Source organism: Geotrypetes seraphini, chromosome 3 (genome assembly GCF_902459505.1).
Source record: "Geotrypetes seraphini chromosome 3, aGeoSer1.1, whole genome shotgun sequence".
Classification (NCBI taxonomy): domain Eukaryota; kingdom Metazoa; phylum Chordata; class Amphibia; order Gymnophiona; family Dermophiidae; genus Geotrypetes; species Geotrypetes seraphini.
Window position 1 is genome coordinate 344,191,391 of NC_047086.1, and position 22,144 is coordinate 344,213,534.

Here is a 22,144-nt window from a genome sequence, read left to right on the forward strand (position 1 = left end):
GGTAGGTGCCGGTAAATTAGGCCAGGCCTAATTTACCGGTACCCAACTTGGATGCCAAGCAATACCTATTAACCACACCATTTAAGCTAATTGATTTAATTTAGGTTAGGTGCAGATTTTAGTTAGGTATCCTAGACGGCCTTAATTACGGCACTTAGTGGTGCCTACCTAGGGCGCCATTTACAGAATCTAGCCCAAAGGGTCAGAGAGATAGAAAGGAGAGTGGACAGAGAGAAAGGGGACCTGTGCTGGAACATCACGACTATGAAAGGAGGACACAATGAACAGGTGACGGGACAAAAGCGCGCGAGACAAACATGAGCCGACATTTGAGCGCGGACAATTGAGCACAAGACTTCAGCGCGCCGCTCTAAAAGCTTATTTTAAAGGGCTCCGACGGGGGTTGTGGGGGGGAACCTCCCCCACTTTACTTAATACTGTTTGCGTTGCCCTATTTGGGGTGTAACCCCCCACATTATACAGAAAACTTAACTTTTTGCCTATTTTTTCAGGAAAAAGTTAAGTTTTCTGTATAATGGGGGGTTACAACCCCCCAAAACCACCCCCCAACGGCAGCGCCAACACTATTAAGTAAAGTTCCCCCCATCTCCCCGTCGGAGCCCTTTAAAATAAGCTTTTAGAGCGGCGTGTTGAAGTCTTGGGCTCAATTGTCCGCTCTCAAATGTCGGCGCGCGTTTGTCTGGCACGCTTCTGACTGTGAACCCACTGAACAATAGCTTTTACTATTTAATTTTTCACCCAGGGGTGTCTAACAAAGGCTATCCCCACTGCTTATACTATCCAACCACAATGTATCCTTCTTGTGAGGCCTTTGAATTACTGTACCAGGAATGAGCAAATCATAAGCGCTCCCTGCTGTCATCTGCTCTGTTTCTTGTTCCCATTTGCTGGCCTATAATTAGCATTTCCATATTTAGCCACTGTATTGATAAAGACTTAGGGATGTGCACAGGCAAAAAATGTTTGATTTGTTTCTGGATCTGTAGCCTTTCTTCCAATTTTATGGCTTTTTTTGTTTGTTTCATATATTTGTGTTAAAATAAATTAGCATGCAACAGACCATTTTAATGCATGCGTTAACTGGATGCACTGGAGCAGTGTTTTCCAGCTGGTGTGCCGTGATGTATTGGTGTGCCGCTTTGGAAAGCTGAGTCTGTGGGGATCCTGCAGGCGTGGAAGCAGTTCCTAAGGGGTTCCCATTAAAGTGTACAAGCCTCTTACCACCCACCTACCCAGGGTCCTCCAAAGGAACAAGTATCCTGTCCTTCCTTCAAGAATTCAGAGCAGCCACACTTGCTCTCTGCCCCAGCTGATGCAGCAAGACTCACACTGACACATGCACGGTCCTGCAGTGCCGGAGATCACCTGATCTACTGGTGCATGCATATGGCGACTGCCACATACAGCAGGCCTGCACATTTGTCAGTATGAGCCTCGCTATATCAGCCTGGAGAGACAGAAAGTCTTGTAGCTGTGCCGATTTCTTGAAGGGAGGAGCTGCTGCATAGTGCTAGTTAGCCACGGTTTGCCATCAAAGCGGTAAGTGTTCTCCGATAGAACACAGAACTATGCAAATACAGACCACAAACTAAGGGCTCCTTTTACTAAGCTGTGGTAGCGGTTTTAGTGCGCGCTAGCCACTAACGCCACCATTGAGCTAGTTTTTGGCACGCAGCACAGGGTTAGCGCGCGCTAATCTGCAACGCGCATTAAAACCGCTAGCGCAGCTTAGTAAAAGGAGCCCTAAAAGTCCCAAAATACACAAACGAAACCCTAAGATGCCAGACTCTGTGTGCAGCATGTGAGTTGCTACATGCACCATGGCCCACCCCTGCGCAGAGTTGCTGCTGGGGGGGGGAATGAAGCATGTCGGCTCGGCAAGGTGGCAGGGTTGGCTTCAGGGGTGGGGGATGGTGCAGCAGGCATGCAGACAGGGAAGCAGGGAGGGGTCCTTGGTGGTGCCTGTGGCTTCTGTAGACAGGTCAGCTTCGGGAGAGGGTCACAAACATGACACAAAAGGAAGGGAAGGGGCATGAACATGGGGGCACTAACTTGGGACATAGGAGGGATGGAACAGAAAGGGAGAATTGATGGGCAAGATGGTGCACATGGGGAAAGGAAGAAAGGGAAATTGGGCATAGAGAGAGAAGAGAGAGATGCATAGGGAATAGAAGGATGAGAGGGAGAAATGTTAGATATGGTGGTGGAGAGGGCAGATTGAAGGGGATGCAAGATGGAGGAATCATGGAAATAGTGATGGAGGGAGAAATGTGGCATTGTGCTGGAGAGGGATGATAGAAGGAGAAATGGGCATGGGGCTGGTGGGCAGTGGTGAAAAATTATGCACATGATCCAGGGGATGAAAGAGGGCGAAATGTTGGATGTGGCAGTAGAGGGGGTAGGAGAGATGCCTGGATCTCTCAAGACAGATTGACAGTGAGAGAGAGAGGGAGACATATTACCAATAGGGTGGAGAAAAGAGGAAGAAAAGTTGGACTTATGGAGGGACAGAGAGAGATGTTGGTTGGGGAAGGGAATGGGGTCCAGAGGAGAAGAAGCGTGCAGGAGGCAGAAAGAAAGAAATATTGGATGCACAGTCAGAAGGAAATGCAACTAGAGACTCATGAAATCACCAGACATCAAAGGTAGGAAAAATAATTTTATTTTCAATTCAGTGATCAAAATGTATCAGTTTTGTGAATTTATATCTGCTGTCTATATTTTGCTCTATATTTGTCTATTTTTCTATAGTTGTTACTGAGGGCATATTTTCAAGTCATCTGCCTTGACCTCTTTGGAAAAAAGCCCAAATATAAATGATAATTAACATTTTCTCTGCGTACAGTGTGCTTTGTGTTTTTTTAAATTTAGTGGTTACCATTATGTATTAATAAGAATATATTTTGTGTAAATGAGAAATGGATGGAAGAAACTGCATTACAATTAGTACTGTTATTATGAGGGTGGGGTCAGGGGCGAAGCATGGGCAAGTCTGGGGTGGAGTTTGGGCAGGGGTACTCGGTTGGTATTTGTTAGGCTTAGGGGGTACTTGGCTTGAAGAAGTTGAGAAACACTATTTTAGATGGATTGAGGGAAGAGAGGGGCTGATTGGAGAAAAGTGCTATGAATGGTCTGAATGGAGGGGCAGAGAGAACTTAAGAATAGCTAGGGTTACCAGACGTCCAGATTTACTCGGATATGTCCTCTTTTTAGAGGACATGTCCGTGTGTCCAGACGTCTTTTCAAAACCCGGCACTTTGTCAAGGTTTTGAAAAGCATCCTCTTCAGATCGCATCGGGAGGGGGCATCCGCGATTGCGCAGATGCCCTCCCAATTGACGAGAACAGACTTAGGGCATGGGTCTAGGGGTGTGGCATGGGCATTATGGGGCGGGGATGGTAGAACTGGGCGGGTCTATAGGTCCGGATTTTACGCAAGTAAAATCTGGTAACCCTAAGAATAGCCTTACTGGGTCAGACCAATGGTCCATCTAGCCTAATAGCCTGTCCTCAAGGTGACCAATACAGGTCACTAGTACCTGGCAAAAACCCAAATACAGTGGTACCTCGGTTTACGAGTGCACCAGTTTGCGAGTGTTTTGCAAAACGAGCAAAACATTCACAATATTGGTGCCTCGCAAACTGAGCTTACCTCGATGTACGAGCACCTCCCCCCTGCTATCCGGCACCCCTCTGCTCGCGTCGCCCCCCCCGCGCCGCGATCCGATATCCTCTGTACCCATCACCCACCCGAACGTATCACTTACCCCCCCATCTGGCATCCGGCACCGGCACCAAGGCACAGGACATGCCGGTGCCCGAAGATCTCTCATCCTTTTTGCTGGGCCTTGAGCATCTGCGCATGCTCAAGACCTTAGTTCCTGCGAGATTCTCGAGATCTCCGAGAATCTCGGAGAGAGCAGGAACTAAGGCCTTGAGCATGCGCAGATGCTCAAGGCCCAGCAAAAAGGATGAGAGATCTTCGGGCACCGGCATGTCCTGTGCCTTGGTGCCGGGTGCCAATTGGGGGTAAGTGATGCGTTCGGGTGGGTGATGGGTACGGGGAGGATATCGGATTGCGGCGGGGGGACGGCGATTCCAGCGGGGGAGGATTCCGGATCGCGGGGGGTGGCGGATCATGCAGGGGAGGCCTTCATGAGCGGGGGGGGGAGCAATGCTGGTTCGCGGGGGGGGGGGTAGAGCAGTGCTACTGGCCTCAGGGGGGGAATGAATCAAGCGAGTTTCCCTTACTTTCTATGGGGAAACTCGCTTTGATATACGAGTAATTTGGTTTACGAGCATGCTTCTGGGACGAATTATACTCGTAAACCAAGGTACCACTGTAGTAGCAATATAAAGAGAGAGAAAGAGAGAGAGAAACAGTACAAGCTGTGAGGGGCAGGAGAGAGTGGCAGGACCCTAGCTTTTGAATTGTCTGCATCACCTGCCCTGCTGTTGACATTCAGATACAGGCTGGCCATTTAGTACCAGATGTATTTTATGTTTTCTTTTTTGTTTTTCTTTGCTGGGTGAGGGGAAATCTGTTGCGAGTTATGAGTTCAGTACCCACAATCTTTTTTGTGCTCGAGGCAGATATAAGAAGAGGGTCTAGAAGTCTGCCGGAAAACACGAGCCAGAGTGGATATGAGGCTGGGCTGCATTTAGAAAGTTCCCGTGCGCATCTACCAAGAAGACGAATCTCTCCTGAGCAGACTGGATGGGCCACTTTAGTCTTCATCTGCTGTTATTAACTATGTTGCTGTGTTGCTACTGTGAAAGTCAAAGAACAGATGGAGGTCAAACCAAATGCCGACAAATTTGCCCTGCCGCATTAACAACTGCAATTTCTCTCACTATCAAGTTCATCAAAACTTAATGAATGGACAACTGCAGTGCCACTGAAAAACAACATTTCTTTTTTTTTTTTTTTTTCTTACTATTCATGAGAAGATTATCATAATAATGCATTCTGTGCATTAATAAAATATACTGTAGACTTATTGCTTAGACTGAGGCATTTTAAATTGATATGCACTATATCTAGAATATGTAGATAGAGAGCTAGTGACTTCAGCTATTTCAGATTAGGGGGGGGGGTGTTTGAGAGAGAGAAAGAGATATTAGGCAAATTTTCAGCAGGACATCTAATCTAGAAGTTTCACAGTATTCCTATAGTCTATGGCGCTATCAGGGCAATTCCAGTTGGCTCACATTAAGTGGCGTAGTAAGGGATGTGAGGGGCCGGTCCGCCCTGGGCGCCATGTTGGTGGGGCACTGGCACCCCTCCTCCGCCTCTTCCCCTCACCACGTGCGCACCGTCTTCCCTTCCCTCTCTAATTGTTCACTGCCGCAAGCAACAACTTCAATGTGTTCCTCATGACCATGTCAGCTCTTCTGCTGATGTCATTCCGGGTGCCGTGCATATGAAGTGACGTCCGAGGGAGAGGCGCCGGGGTCGCAAGGAGCTCGTTGAAGTTGTTGCTGGCGGCGGTGAACAACTAGAGGTATGGGGAAGGAAAGGGGGGGGAACGGGCGGCAGGGGGGATCGGGGCAGAGATGAGGGCGGGGGAGGGGGCACCTCTCACCCGCGCTGTGCCACTGCTCACATTTACTGGCATATACACATTCCTCTGGATTTTATAAAAGGCACTCAAAGTTGCATGCACAACTAAATTGGCTAACTAGTTCATTAGAACCAATAATTGTGTGTATGCAATCAATTATTGGCATTAATTGACAACATTTTGGATTTGCGTGCGCATCTTTCTAAATGTTCTATAAAGATCCATGTGCAAATTTAATGGTGTGCAACTCAAAAGAGGCCGGGGTTAGGAGCATTCCCTGGATGGATGCAGTACTACAGAACTCTTAGGCTCTGTGCCCAACTTGGTCACCAGAATGTACACTATGTATCAGGAGGCGTAACTCTTGTGTCCCAGCTTGGGCATGAGGACCCATATTCTCTGAGCACCAGTTCTTAATTTTATTAGGGTGAGGTGTTTTACTGAGACGCTCAAATGTTTGCTTTTCTTTGTTCATGATGTTGCAGAGTCTTGAGAAAGGCACGTGCTGCCGAAACACTAGCAGTATCGAGTCCATATCCATTAAAGCACTATCAGTTGAAATCCTTTGTGGTTGATAACATCTTTGCCTCACGACTCTTGTGTGTGGATTTCTCTACTCGGCAGAGAGGTGTAGATTTGATTCCATTTCCGCATGCCTTCAACCACTCCAACAGTGACATCCTCACTTTATTCTGGGCCTGCAGAAACTCCCTAAAGGCCGCCTTTCAGCTGCCGCCGCTTCTCCTCATTTCTACTGTGGTAAAAACTGATTAATAAACATGGAGACTCTAAGACCCATGTGCGCCTGTATCACATCACCTCTGATGCAGATTTTTGCAGCACAGGGGGCATGACTGGCAGAGTCTTGGAGACACACATGAGTCTCAGAGGCCACATGTCTAACATTTGGCTTATTGCTGCTGCCAGGGTCTATTTTAGACATGCTGGGGCCAGGGCAGAAATTAAGGAAGGGGCCCCTGATCCCCTCTCCTCTCTGCACCAACCCCCTGATATTCTACCTCCCATTACTACTACACGTACCCCTTCCCCCCCCCCCCGATATCCCCACCTCCCATTAGTACCACACATAAAACAAATTTAAATGACTTCTTCACACACAAAACACAGACAGATCTTTACCAAATACAGATCAAGAGATCACAAATAGAAACTTAACTGGGAACCCCAAGAAATTAACCTCAGCAAGTATTACAACACAAAATTAGCCACCTCCCTTGCTCTGGATGGTGGAAACCCTGCCAGTTGAAAACCACCTGCTTTGGTCTGGCAGCCAGAAATCTCCAAGCTCTGCAGCTAGTGGCAATGTCTCTGAACTGCCACCAGCTGTAGACCTTGAAGAGTTCTGGCCGCCGGACTAGAGGAAGAGATCTTCAGCTGGCAGGGCTTTTGGAAACCCACCAACTTAGGTATTTATATTCTGCATTTGGGTAGGAGGCATGGGGCATGATAGGAAGAAAATTTAGTGCCCACCCACTTTGGGCTCAGGGCCACTGCCCACCCTCACTCCCCCATCACTTGACACAATACAAAGATCTGTGATGCACATATCCCAAAGCTGACATAGTCCACCAGTGGCATACCTAGCATATATGACAACCAGAGATGATCATTTTTTAACATCCCCTCCTCTATATGAAAACATGATTTTTATTAATAATCCACAAGTCACACAAGAGTGTACCTAGGAAAAGGTGAACACTAGAACATGCAACACCACAGAAACAGTGATGCTTCGGGCCGAGCAGCCACCTGCAACTTATGAAAACAGCTGCCATGCCGGGGCCCTGCTGAAAAAGAAAACTGTGATTTGGAAAGGCGACCGTAGGTGAGGGGAAGGTGAGAAGGGAGGGAGATGGGCCAACATGGGGAACAGATGCCCAGACCGTGGGGCCCAGGGCAGCTGCCCTGTTTGCCCTACCCTAATGCCGGCCCTGGCTGCTGCAGGACTAGGAAGAGGAGGCAGAGGGTAGCTGGTGGCAGGCAGGGGGGCAGCCTCAGCCAACAGATTGCCTTGAGCCGTGCCCACTTCCTCTTAACCAAAAACAATTCCTGAGCATTAGAAAAGGCAGCTCAGGTTGAGCTTGCTATCTGTAATTCTAGCTTCATAAAAGATTTAACTCAAGAATGATGAATTAAGGACAGATGGAGATGTTATACCCTGAGATCCCTGTCAAGCTGCTTTCTTTCAGACTCTGTATACTTAACCATAATCATCCTCAGAACCCTGAGGGTATCCTTCCTCGCTCCATGTTTGAGTAATAAACCCCAAGTCACACAAACCTATTTTACAATGGTTGATGTTTTTGCATTAAAAAAAAAATGATGCCTTGCATTCTAATATCCAGACAGGGATAGATATTCAAAATGATCTCATAAGTGGCTAGGACTGGTTCCTGGTCAGTTAAATCGCTTGTGTGGTGCTATCTGCCGATATTTGCTGGCACTTAACTGATTAGAACTGTCGAATATCAGCACTATCCACCAAACAAAAAAACAGCTATTTTATGAGTGGTTTGAGGCACTCAGTACCTATGTATATAAGTGCAGTTTTTAGCAATTAACCACATATGGTGACTGCATAAAACACAGTCCTATTTTTATGCGGTTTACCTTGAGCATTTGAGTGCTGAAATTGTACTTAACCTCATAAGTTTTAGCTAGCTGCATAAAACTGGATGTTCAAAGTTGGTGCCCGGACATGGCCCAGCATTGAATTTTCTGGGAATAAAGCTGGCAGTGCTCAGCAAAATGGCTCTATGGTTTCTATACTGGCATCAATCATGGTAACAAAATGGTGGTCACAGTGGTCCTGCTGCCAGGCTTCTATCAACTTCAATTTGGAAATATTTGAGATCCTTCCAAATGAAAAAGGAAGCGATTCATGGAAGTGGCTATGGGAAACACCTAAGCATTCTCCAATTTGCTGGCTCTCCCCCATATGCAGCTCTTTGCCATCCACCCTACAATTGACCCCCTTCTTTTTGTCACAAGCTACCACACTCTGCTGTATCTTAGATCAGGGTTTCTCAACCTGTGGTACACGTACCCTATGGGGTACATGGGCTGCCTGTTGGGGGTACGTGGGTTGGCCGCTGTCCAGGATCTCTCCCCACCTCTCCCACCCACTGAAACTGCAGCTGTGTTCAATTTCTCCCTGCCTCCCCGCCCCACCCCCAAAATCAACCCTGCCACCCGCCCTACTCCCTCTCTCCCTAACACCTGACATACTCCCCCCACCCACCAACACCAACACAGCAACAGAGACGGGCCAGGCGTGAGCAGCAAATGCACAAGTGGCTGCACACAAGCCTTCCCCCCGATGTCAATTCTAACATCAGAGAGGAAGTTCCGGGCCAGCCAATCGCTGCATGGCTGGCCCAGAACTTCCTCTCTGATGTTAGAATTGAAGTCAGGGGGGGTAGGGGGCCACTTCTACAGTCGCTGCACATGCCTGGCCCGTCCCTGTTGCTGCGGCGGTATCAGCGGTGGTGACAGCGATGGTGGGGGGAATGGAGTGTGTCAGGTGGGGCGGGGAAGTAGGGAGAAATCTGCGGCAGGGGTTGCCGCCCCCTAACTGGGCCTGGATGACTAAATGGTACAACCAGTTTGCCCAGTTGTTCCCATCTATTGACTAGCCAACAGACATGCAAGGTTGAATATCTTTACAATATTTTCCCCTATCCATGTCAGTTTTGGTGTCTTCTCATTGTGGTCCTCTGCCATTCTTGGATTATAAGGATACAAGTTTCCAATGCATCATCCAGGTCTCCCTCCCACCTCCGTCCCCCTCCCTCAAAATCTGTCAACCTCATTCTTAAAACTGCCCTGTATTTCTGAAATAACCCAGGCTGTCCCCCATGTCCAGTCTTATTTGGAGAACTGCCACATGCTACACAAACTGGTCCTGGTGTATCTCTTTTGGCAAATACGACCAGGTGGTATCATCACATGTATTTGAAAGCCAAAGAATCTGAAATCATGTCACCATTTCCACTGCATAACTTAGAAGCTCTTTACACAAATCTAAGGCCTTAAGATTGCATGTGTTTTAATTTCAGCATGGCAATATGGTACATAACCGACTGGGTTTAGGGGGGTTGGTAACTTTTGCAGCACAACAGACAAAAGATTTTAGCCCTGGCAGAGCTTTCCCTGATTCAGCAAAATAGGCTCAACCGCACTGACAATTGGCTTTGTTTTGAACCCAACCTGGTTTTTTTTTACCCCAATGTATCCATGGGGTAATCAACCAGAACTGCAAGTTCATACAAAGCAGTGGGAAAAACCCAAAGGTGGGACAGCCTGATCAGCAAGCAACATTTCTGTGAGGTTTGGGTCTGAGGAAGGAAATAAAAGAGACAAGAACAAGAAAAAGAAACGAAAAACTAAGACCTTAAGAATGAAGCAATGAAGTGCCAGGTGACTCAGAGTGAGTTTACTGTAAGTAGGGTTACCATATGACCCCGCCCACACTCCACCCTTAGTCCTGCCCATACTCTGCAATGCCTCATCCCACCTTTCATTCATTTTCTTGGTCCCCCTTCCCATACTCTGTACCCTTTTAGTGCTTCTCTCTCTCTATCTCCCTCCCTTTCAGCTCTCCTCCCCATAGGTGCTTTTCTTTCTCTCTCTCTTTTCCTCTCTCCTTCCAACCCCCCTCTCCTGTAGGTATTTCTTTCTTTCTCTCTCTCCTTCCAACCCCTAGTCTCCCACGAGTGACCCCTCTCTCCTTCCATCCTCCTTTTTCTTTCTGTCTCTCCCCTCCCACCCAGCACTACCCTATTCCATGCTCCAGCGCTCTCTCTTTCCATGATGCTTCTTCAACACACCCTCTCTCCATACTATTTGTCAAGCCTTCCCTCCATGCTCTTTCTCTAGCTCCCTCCCCTCATCTCTCGATGTTGACAACCGGTCGATGGCACGGACAACAGGATGCCCCGACGTAGGAACAAAGGACCACTACTCATACACAAGAGAGGTCGACCTCACAGCCAACAAAGGAGAACAAGCAGGAAAGGACAACTCAGACACAGGAGGGGATGACCACACAGCAAACATGGGAGATAACACGGGAGCAGTAAAGGATACCGTAAATGAAACTGTAAGGACAGCCAAGAGTAGAAGGTCCAAAAAGGTAACACGAAGGGAACTTAGATGTATGTATACAAATGCTAGAAGTCTAGGAAACAAAATGGGAGAACTAGAGACGATAGCAAGACATGAGAACATGGATATCATTGGCATAACAGAAACATGGTGGAATGAAGAAAACAAATGGGACACAGTACTACAGGGATACAAACTATATAGAAGAGATCGAGAAGGGCAGAAAGGTGGAGGTATTGCCCTATATGTTAAGGAAGAAATAGATTCTGTTGGAATGAGTACAACAGACAGGAAAGAGAAGCTGGAGTCCCTCTGGATCAAAATTCCTGGTCGCAATGGCGCAGATATAAAAATTGGCCTTTACTATCGTCCCCCAGGACAGGCGGAAGTCACTGACTCAGAAATGATGGAGGAAATCAAACAAGTATGCAAGACAGGCAATGTAGTTATATTGGGAGACTTCAATTTCCCAGGAATAGACTGGAAACTAGGAGCCTCCAACTGCGGCAAGGAGGCCAAGTTCCTGGAGGTGCTAGGGGATTGCTTCCTGGAGCAAATGGTAAAAGAGCCGACAAGAGGCGACGCCACCTTGGACTTGGTCCTAAATGGTCTCACTGGACCGATAACAGAAGTAGAAGTCATGGTTCCACTGGGAACGAGTGATCACAATGTAATCAACTTTAAACTTGACATCGGGAAAGGGAAACATGTCAAAACCTTAACCACCACCTTAAACTTTAAAAAGGGTAAATACGATTGCATGAGAGCCATGGTAACAAAACGACTCGAGAAGATGGTGGACAAACTTGAAACAGTAGATCAGGCATGGTGCCTATTGAAAAATACTATTGCAGAAGCACAAGATCTCTACATTCCGAGGATTTCCAAAGATCGGAGAACTAAAGGCAAAAGAGAACCGGCATGGCTTACCATACAGGTGAAGGAAGCCATAAAGGTAAAGAAGGACTCTTTCAAAAAATGGAAATGCACGAAGACAACCGAAGCCTGGAACAAACATAAAGATGAACAGAAGAAATGTCACAAGGCGGTGAGGGAAGCAAAACAGGACTATGAGGAAAAAATAGCCCGGGAGGCCAAAAACTTCAAGCCCTTCTTTAGATACGTGAAAGGGAAAAAACCTGCAAAAGAGGCAGTGGGACCCCTGGACGACAAGGGAAGAAAAGGGTACATCAAGGAAGATAAACAAATCGCAGACAAACTAAATTCATTCTTTGCGTCCGTTTTTACGAAGGAGGACACCTCAACAATACCTGAAGCGGAGAAAGTGTTTGCAGGAGAAATAGAAGACAGCCTCACCACAGTTGAAGTGGACTTAGCCCAGATATACTATCAGATCGACAAACTTAAAAGTGACAAATCACCTGGACCGGATGAAATTCACCCGAGAGTCTTGAAGGAATTGAAGATTGAAATTGGAGAGTTATTGCAAAAACTTGCAAACCTGTCAATCAGAACTGGTCAGATACCAGACGACTGGAGGAAAGCGAACGTCACGCCAATTTTCAAAAAAGGATCGAGAGGAGAACCGGGCAACTATAGACCTGTGAGTCTTACGTCTGTCCCCGGCAAGATGATTGAATCACTGATCAAGGATAGCATAGTTCAGCACTTGGACACACACGACTTGATGAAACCCAGTCAACATGGATTCAGGAAAGGGAAATCGTGTCTGACGAATTTACTCCAATTCTTTGAGACCGTGAACGAGCAAATTGATAGTGGAAAGCCGGTGGACATAATATACTTGGACTTCCAGAAAGCATTTGACAAAGTTCCACACGAAAGACTTCTCAGGAAGCTACAAAGCCATGGCATAGAGGGAGATATACAAAGATGGATAGGCAAATGGCTGGAAAACCGAAAGCAGAGAGTGGGCATAAATGGGAAGTTCTCCGACTGGGAGAGAGTGACTAGTGGTGTGCCCCAGGGCTCGGTACTTGGGCCGATCCTTTTTAATATTTATATCAATGACCTGGAAAACGGAACATCCAGTGAGATCATCAAGTTTGCAGACGACACAAAACTCTGCCGGGCAATCAGATCGCAGGAGGACAGTGAGGAACTCCAGAGCGATTTGTGTCGGTTAGAAAAATGGGCGGAGAAATGGCAGATGAAGTTCAACGTGGAGAAATGCAAGGTAATGCATTTAGGCAGTAAAAATAAGGAATACGAGTACAGAATGTCAGGTGCAACTCTGGGGAAAAGTGAACAAGAAAGAGATCTGGGTGTACTGATAGATAGGACCCTGAAGCCGTCGGCACAATGCGTGGCAGCGGCAAATAAGGCAAATAGAATGTTGGGCATGATAAAGAAAGGAATCTCGAGTAGATCGGAGAAAGTTATAATGCCGCTTTATAGGGCAATGGTCAGACCCCACTTGGAATACTGCGTCCAACATTGGTCTCCCTACCTAAAGAAGGATATAAAACTGCTGGAGAGGGTGCAGAGACGAGCAACTAAACTAGTGAAGGGTATGGAGAAACTGGAATATGAGGATCGACTTAAAACACTGGGATTGTTCTCCCTTGAGAAAAGGAGACTGCGTGGGGATATGATCGAGACCTTCAAAATACTGAAAGGAATTGACAAAATAGAGCAGAGAAGATTATTTACAATGTCCAATTTGACACGGACAAGAGGACATGAAATGAAGCTAAGGGGGGGCAAGTTCAGGACCAATGTCAGGAAGTTCTGCTTCACACAGAGAGTGGTTGACATCTGGAATACTCTCCCAGGGGAGATTATTGCGGAATCGACAGTCCTAGGTTTCAAAAGCAAACTAGATGCATATCTCCTTGAGATAGGCATATAAAGATATGGTTGGCTATAAAATAAGCCAGGTGAATACCTAGCAGGGCCTCCGCGTGTGCGGATCGCCGGACTTGATGGACCGAAGGTCTGATCCGGAGATGGCGCTTCTTATGTTCTTATGTTCAGTCCTCCCTCCTCCGACCTCTGATGCTGCTAACTTCCCCTCACGACTTCTCTCTCCAGCTCCCGACTCCCCCAGCCATTGTAATTCATTCTTTGGGCAGCCAGCAGTAGCAGCGAGGTGAGCCTGCTATCGCTGGCCTGCCATGGAAGCTGCCTCTCTGTAGCGACTTCCTGTTCCAGCGTAGGTGGGACCTGCAGAGAGACGGCTTCCAGGGCAGGCCGGTGGCAGCAGGATTACTCATTGCCGCTGCCAGCTGCCTGAAGACTGAATTATAGCGGCCGGGGAGGAGATAGGTGGGAGAGTCAGCTAAACCCGGACAGATTCCCCCCCCCCAATTTGTAAAAAGTCATCCAGACACTCGGACAGTCCTCTATAAAGAGAACATGACCAGGTTTTCTCAGATGAATGGTAACCCTAACTGACTGCAGAAAGAGGCTGAGCAGTTCTGGTTTTCCATCCATTGCATGCAGAAGTTTGAATTCAAAAGAAGTTATCAGGGTAATAATACATGCTATGTGAACAACTGGCGCTGACTTAGTGGCCAGTCACTGACTTTCAGTGGTATGGTCCAAACACTGTCACTGAAATCACTGCTATCTGAATAACTTCGTGGCAAGAGTTGTCCCCTCAGTTATCTGGTTAACGGCAACATTCAGCCTGCTATCCAAATAACTATAGGACAACAAGAAAACTAGCTTTATCTGGTTAGCTCTCCAGACAGCAGTCTAAATATCACTCCTATATAGTGTTGGTGCTGACTGCCCCATCTGTGCTGAATAGCTGGATTTATTTCAGCTGTTGCAGCAGACGCTTACAAATACTGACCTGCCTGTTTCTTATGGAATCAGAGCCTGATCTTTGTGCATGGAAGACTAACTCAGCCTCTCTCTATACATAATCTGATTCTCATTAAGATGAACCACAGTTAGAAAGCAAAGACCTGTCATGTCTTGTGTCCCGGATGGCACGGTCACTAGGAAGCCGCTCACTCTCCCTCTGGTTAAAGGCATACACTTTGTATGGGTCCTCACCGGCCTTCCACTTCCGAGCACTCAGGTATTTCCTCTCATCAAACTGGTCCCACAGGTCATCCCAGTCAGCATCCAAGCCCTGGAAAGGAAGGAAAGAATCCATTATTCAAAGGCAAGAAGTTTGATCACGTAACACCCCTTCTCAATAAAGCGCACTGGCTTCCAGTTGCTCACCGGATAACATATAAACTATGTTTGCTCACATTCATATCCCTGCTTTACAAAACTCCAGCTTTCATTTATAAGTTATTAATTCCATATACTTCCAATAGAACGTATCTATTGAACAGCACTTGCTGACGATTCCCTCTCTTAGAATTATTAATACTAGACGGCAATTGATTTTTTCTTTTACAGCCCCCCAAACTTGGAACTCACTTCCTATTCACTTGAGGGAAGAACACAACTTAGAAAAATTCAAAAGTAAACTAAAGAACTTTCTTTTTAAAGACGCCTTTGAAAATTAGCCATTTAGTCTTCCAACCAATTTTACTTTTTCTCTCTAATTTTATTGAAGTAATTTTTAACTTCCCTTTCCTTATATATCTCCCTTATATGTCTCTTTAACTTTTAAATAATTTGTAGTTCTTATCCCTCTCTTCCCTTATGTTCTTACTTTTGTTAAGTTTGTCAATAGTCTTGTTAGACCTGGTTTTTGTTATTCATTGTATTGTTCCCCACATTTTGTAATTTTATTATTATGTACATCGCTTAGAATTATGATTAAGCGATTAATCAAATCTCTATTAAACTTGAAACTTTTACAATAATACTACAAATATCTATTATTTAAATAAAGTGTTATTCCCTTCCCCAAAAGTTTACAGTACAAGTTTAAGCATGGGGAGGCTGAATAATCCATAAGTGAAGGATAGGCAAACTAAATCAAGTATTCAATGCTTTTAAATTAACCGAATTCTGGAAGCTTTACCACTTACATTAAGAAGTTTAGGTTCTTTTGCTTTATTCCGGAAAGTTCTGAAAACTTTTTTGTTTGCTAAACATTTTGGAAGTTAACTATTTCAGTCTACTTTTCCTTGTCAAATTTATGTACAGTATTATGTTTTACATTATTGTTAACCGAGTAGAGCTCCTATTGGTTGATGACTCGGTCTATAAAACTAAGTTTTAGTTTAGTTTAGTTTAAAAGTAATTGTAAGATTGAGGGCCTGTTTTACAAAGCCGCGCTAGTGGCAGCTGCATGGCAACAGCCCCGAAGCCTTTTAAATCTCTATGGACTTCGGGGCCATTACCGCGCTGCAGCCGCTAGCACGGCTTTGTAAAACAGGCCCTGAGTTGCAGAAATAGCAGAATCAACATTGTTCAAGTCACCTATTTTCCAGATTAGAATTTTAATCAAACTTTAATTCTATGAAGGAAATTATTTTGTTTACTAGCGATTCCACTGATGATATATATTTGGGGGGGGGGGAAACCTCCCCCTATATAATCGCAAGTTAGCAGTGCCTAGGATTTCCCTATAATAAGGGACAAAGTTGGTGCTATCCAGCATTGGAGTGGGAGAGAAAGTGGCCTAGTGTTTATTTATTTATTTAGGCCCTCTTTTACTTAGCCTCGGTAGAGAAATTCAATGAGCGCTGGAGCATTTGGCACTTCGGGCCACGGTAGAAACCTCTACCACTGCTTAGGAAAAGGGGGGGTTATTTATTTAAAAAGTTTATAGCCCACCTAAACCTAAGAGGGCTCCAAAAATAGAACTCCACTTAATATGTTAGTACCAAAGCATTCAGGTACTCACTATCCATAGAACTCCAATTAATACGTAAGTTTACCTTTTAGATTATTGTTTAATATTTAGACTCATTGTATGGTATTGTACTTAGACTTACTGTATTGTATTGTATTTAGACTCATAGTAATGTATTGTATTGTATTGTATTGAGACTCATTGTTCGGTATTGTAAGTAGACTTATTGTATTGTATTAAGACCTTTTGTTATTCGCTGAATGTCCAGCCTTCTTACAATGTAAACCGCCTAGAAGTCGCCTGACTATGGCGGTATAGAAAAATAAAGTTATTATTATTATTAAAGTTATTATAAATACATACAAAGTTATAAGATGCAGGCAGTCCCTGAATTACAGACACCCAACTGAAGTACAACTCGTACTTAAGAACGCAGTTGTGGCTTCATTTGATGTCACTGAGCAGTAGTTCCAAAGGATCCTTTTTCTTGCCATAATCCACTGATATATTCAAGGTGAAAGAGAGAGGTACTGGGAGAGGGAGCTGCCCAGGATTCAGCTAACAGACCATACATGCCGAACGATTTTGTGGAGAGCGATGCAATGATTAACTTAACTCATCCGTTCATTTATGGAGCTTATAGCCTGCCTGTTTAAATAATGTGCTGCAGGCAAGGCAGTACTATTTCAACATAAATAAGATAGTAATAAATTGAGAGATTTGTGATAAATTTTAACCTATATCATAAACCACCACCACAAAGAATCCTATTCAGTAAGCTACATTAGGTATTTAATGCAGCTCTTGACGTGAGCTCAGTTAGTGTTAACAGTTAACTCACACTAATTGCCACATTAAGGGCTCCTTTTATCAAGCCGCGCTAGCGGTTTAATGCGCGTAATAGCGCGCGCTAAACCGCGGGACGCGCTAGCTCCTCTTGATCAGGTGGTAGTTTTTGGCCAGCGCGGGGGTTAACGCGTGATGAAAAGTCGCGCACGTTAACCCCGCTAGCGCGGCTTGATAAAAGGAGCTCTAAGCATCTAAGGGGGAACTCACCCTTAGGGGGTGTGGGATGGGCAGGGAACGGAGTGAGGACTGCACTTGGCCCCAGATGCTCAAAGCTCCAGCAGTAAAAGTGAACAGCGCCCACCCCCATACTTCAAGAACTGCTCAGAAAAATAGCCCTCCGACACTCAAAGCTAATGATCCGCCTGCTGTGAAAACAAAAGTAAGGGGAGAAAATGTGCCTGGCACATGTGCGCAAGAGTTTCACAGAAAATGCAGCTCTTATTTGTGTGTGCCAGGCAAACCCTGAACTGAAGCACATATCAGCGCCATTATTCGGTTAAATCGGGTGTGCAAATCGGTTACGCGCCCAAATTTGCGCGCACAATTTTCAGTGCTTATTTTTTACAGAAGTAGGGGGTAAGTGGGTTACCCGTATTTTTCTCCAGGAAACCCCAGACACATGTCCCCACCCCGTTCTATCTCCAGTCCCACCCAGTTCCGCCTTCTGCCCCACTCCATTCCACCCCAAGCCCCATCCGACAATGCCTCCTCTCTTCTTCCGGATGAGCTCCAGCCACGTCTGGAGGGCCTGGAGCATGCGCGCATGTGTGTGATGTCATCCGCGCATGCTCTGAGGCCCTCCAGATGTGGCCGGAGCTTGTTGGGGGGTTTGGAAAGTCCATCCGGGAACCCAGACAGTCCTCTAAAAAGAGGGCATGTCCGGGTTTTCCTGGACGTCTGGTAACCCTAGGTAAGTGGGTATTTGAGGCAATGGGAGAGGAAGTGACTTGTCAGTGGCAAAAGCAGGAATTCAATCCTGTCTTCTGTGGTTCTCAGCACATTGCTCCCAGCTACTGCTCCACTTCTTCTTGTGCTCCATTACTGGACTCTAATTACAGGGGAATCCTGGACACTACGTCATACCAACTTGCAATGACAAGATGAAGAGGAGGTGTACATTTTTATTTTGATTCAGAACATATATCATCCATGGAATCACTAGTAAACAAAATAATTTCCTCAATAGAATGAAAGTGTTGATGTCCTCAGGCTGGAGAATACTTTTTAGTTGGATTGAAACAGAGAAACGTAACGGCAGATAAAAGCCAAATGGCCCATCCAGTTTGCCCATCTGCAGCATCCACTAGCTCCTCCTCTCCCTAAGAGATCCCACTTGATTGTCCCACACTTTCTTGAATTCAGACACAGTCTTTGTCTCCACCACCTCTACTGGAAGACTATTCCATGCATCTACCAACCTTTCTCTTAGATTACTCATATCACCTCTTAACTTCTTTCCATGCACTCTCACTCTGGAGTTTCCTTTCAGTTGAAAGAGACTGGCCTCATGCCTATTTATGCCCAAATAGATATTTATATATCTCTATCATATCTCCCCTCTCCCGCATTGCCTGCAAAGTATACATGTTGAGATCTTTAAGTCTGTCCTCATAGTCTTATGATGTAGAGTAGACCATCAACCATTTTAGTAGCCTTCCTCTGAACCGTATCCATCTGTTTATATCTTTTTGAAGGTTGTGATCTCCAGAATTGTACACAATATTTTAAATGAGGTCTTACCAGTCTTATACAGGGGCATCAATATCTCCTTTTATCTACTGGTCATGCCTCTTCCTATGCACTCAAGCATCCTTGTAGCTTTCACGTTACCTTTTCAACCTTGGTTTTTTGTTTGGGTTTTGGCTTCAGCCAAAACCAGGTGATTTGTTTTGGCTGCAGTTTTGGTTTCTGCCATGGTTAGACAGTTCTGGTAGCAATTTTGGCTTCAGCTGATACTGAAAAAAAAACCAGTTTCAGTCAGCCTCTAGAAGCTGGTCTGGCTGTAGTTCAACCCCTGGTAGTCATGCTAAAATCTTTGAACAAACTAGGTTGCTCTGCAGCTGCCATGCAACCTAGGCTCTCGTCAGAGTGACATTGAGCAGCCCTCCAACCTTTGTTCACCCTTTATTCACCCTCATCCGGGACCCTGAGTGATTGCTAGTTGCCCTCCAATATTGTTGGTGTCACTGTCTAAGCATGTCCTTCCAGTCACTGCTGCTGCGCAGACACTTTGTACTCTGCGTATGGCTGATAAGATCACCTTATTCCAGCAATGCAGAACCCTTTGATGAGACTTGGGAGTACTTGTAGACAAGTCAATGAAATCGTCCGCGTAATGTGCGGCGGCGGCGAATAGGGCCAACAGAATGCTAGGAATGATTAAGAAAGGGATCACAAATAGATCTGAGAAGGTTATCATGCCGCTGTACCGGGCCATGGTACACCCCCACATGGAATACTGCGTCCAACTTTGGTCACCATACATGAAAAAGGACATAGTACTACCGTATTTTCGCGGATATAACGCGCGCGTTATACGTGATTTTACGTACCGCGCATACCCCTCGCGCGTTATATGCCTGAGCGCGGTATACAAAAGTTTTTAAACATAGTTCCCACCCCGCCCGACGCCCGATTCACCCCCCCAGCAGGACCGCTCGCACCCCCACCCCGAACGACCGCTCGCACGCGCTCCCACCCGCACCCGCATCCACGATCGGAGCAAGAGGGAGCCCAAGCCCTCTTGCCCGGCCGACTCCCCGACGTCCGATACATCCCCCCCCCCCGGCAGGACCACTCGCACCCTCACCCCGAAGGACCGCCGACTCCCCAACAATATCGGGCCAGGAGGGAGCCCAAACCCTCCTGGCCACGGCGACCCCCTAACCCCACCCCGCACTACATTACGGGCAGGAGGGATCCCAGGCCCTCCTGCCCTCGACGCAAACCCCCTCACCCCAACGACCGCCCCCCCCCCAAGAACCTCCGCCCGTCCCCCAGCCGACCCGCGACCCCCCCTGGCCGACCCCCACGACACCCCCACCCGCCTTCCCCGTACTTTGTGTAGTTGGGCCAGAAGGGAGCCCAAACCCTCCTGGCCACGGCGACCCCCTAACCCCACCCCGCACTACATTACGGGCAGGAGGGATCCCAGGCCCTCCTGCCCTCGACGCAAACCCCCCTCCCTCCAACGACCGCCCCCCCCCAAGAACCTCCGACCGACCCGCGACCCCCCGGGCCGACCCCCCCACCCCCCTTCCCCGTACCTTTGGAAGTTGGCCGGACAGACGGGAGCCAAACCCGCCTGTCCGGCAGGCAGCCAACGAAGGAATGAGGCCGGATTGGCCCATCCGTCCTAAAGCTCCGCCTACTGGTGGGGCCTAAGGCGCGTGGGCCAATCAGAATAGGCCCTGGAGCCTTAGGTCCCACCTGGGGGCGCGGCCTGAGGCACATGGGCCAAACCCGACCATGTGTCTCAGGCCGCGCCCCCAGGTGGGACCTAAGGCTCCAGGGCCTATTCTGATTGGCCCACGCGCCTTAGGCCCCACCAGTAGGCGGAGCTTTAGGACGGATGGGCCAATCCGGCCTCATTCCTTCGTTGGCTGCCTGCCGGACAGGCGGGTTTGGCTCCCGTCTGTCCGGCCAACTTCCAAAGGTACGGGGAAGGGGGGTGGGGGGGTCGGCCAGGGGGGTCGCGGGTCGGTCGGAGGTTCTTGGGGGGGGGGCGGTCGTTGGGGGGAGGGGGGTTTGCGTCGAGGGCAGGAGGGCCTGGGATCCCTCCTGCCCGTAATGTAGTGCGGGGTGGGGTGAGGGGGTCGCCGTGGCCAGGAGGGTTTGGGCTCCCTTCTGGCCCAACTACACAAAGTACGGGGAAGGCGGGTGGGGGTGTCGTGGGGGTCGGCCAGGGGGGTCGCGGGTCGGCTGGGGGACGGGCGGAGGTTCTTGGGGGGGGGCGGTCGTTGGGGGGAGGGGGTTTGCGTCGAGGGCAGGAGGGCCTGGGATCCCTCCTGCCCGTAATGTAGTGCGGGGTGGGGTTAGGGGGTCGCCGTGGCCAGGAGGATTTGGGCTCCCTCCTGGCCCAATATTGTCGGGGAGTCGGCGGTCCTTCGGGGTGGGGGTGCGAGTGGTCCTGCCGAGGGGGGAGAAGAATCGGACGTCGAGGGGGGGCATCAGGCTTTCAGGATGGGGACAGGACTTCAAGGGGGGACAGGCAGATCTTCAAGGGGGACAGGCAGACCTTCAAGGGGGACAGGACTTCAAGGGGGGACAGGCAGACCTTCAAGGGGGGACAGGCAGACCTTCAAGGGGGGGCAGGACTTCAAGGGGGACAGGCACGGAGAGGCGGGGCAGTGCACCGAAAGTCAGGGCGGGTGAACGGTGAGTCGGGGCAACCAGAGGAGAGTCGGGGCAGTGCACCGAAAGTCAGGGTGAGTCGGGGCAACCAGAGGAGAGTCGGGGCAGTGCACCGAAAGTCAGGGTGAGTCGGGGCAACCAGATGAGAGTCGGGGAGGGCGAAAGGAGAGTCGGGGTGGCCAGAGGAGAGTCGGGGAGAGCGAAAGGAGAGTCGGGGTGGCCAGAGGAGAGTCGGGCAGCATGCGCGTTATATGCCTGAGCGCGGTATAGAAAAGTTTTTGTACATATCATCGTGATTTCTGCGCGCTATACCCCTGTGCGCGTTTTACAATGGTGCGCGTTATATCCGCGAAAATACGGTACTCGAAAGGGTCCAGAGAAGAGCAACAAAAAAGGTTAAGGGACTGGAGGAGTTGCTGTACAGTGAGAGGCTAGATAAATTGGGCCTCTTCTCCCTTGAAAAGAGGAGACTGAGAGGGGACATGATCGAAACATTCAAGATATTGAAGGGAATTGACTTTGTAGAGAAAGAGAGA

General features: G+C 47.8%; 1 protein-coding gene across 3 annotated transcripts in view; it reads right to left on the reverse strand.

Moving 5' to 3' along the window:
* GALNT14 (polypeptide N-acetylgalactosaminyltransferase 14) overlaps nucleotides 1-22,144 on the reverse strand; it is a 596,567-nt gene that overhangs the window by 344,098 nt on the left and 230,325 nt on the right. For all 3 annotated transcript variants that reach the window (XM_033937530.1, XM_033937528.1, XM_033937529.1), the window contains exon 2: nucleotides 14,608-14,777. In XM_033937530.1, the coding sequence (XP_033793421.1) occupies nucleotides 14,608-14,777 (170 nt within the window). The remainder of the gene's footprint in view (nucleotides 1-14,607; nucleotides 14,778-22,144) is intronic.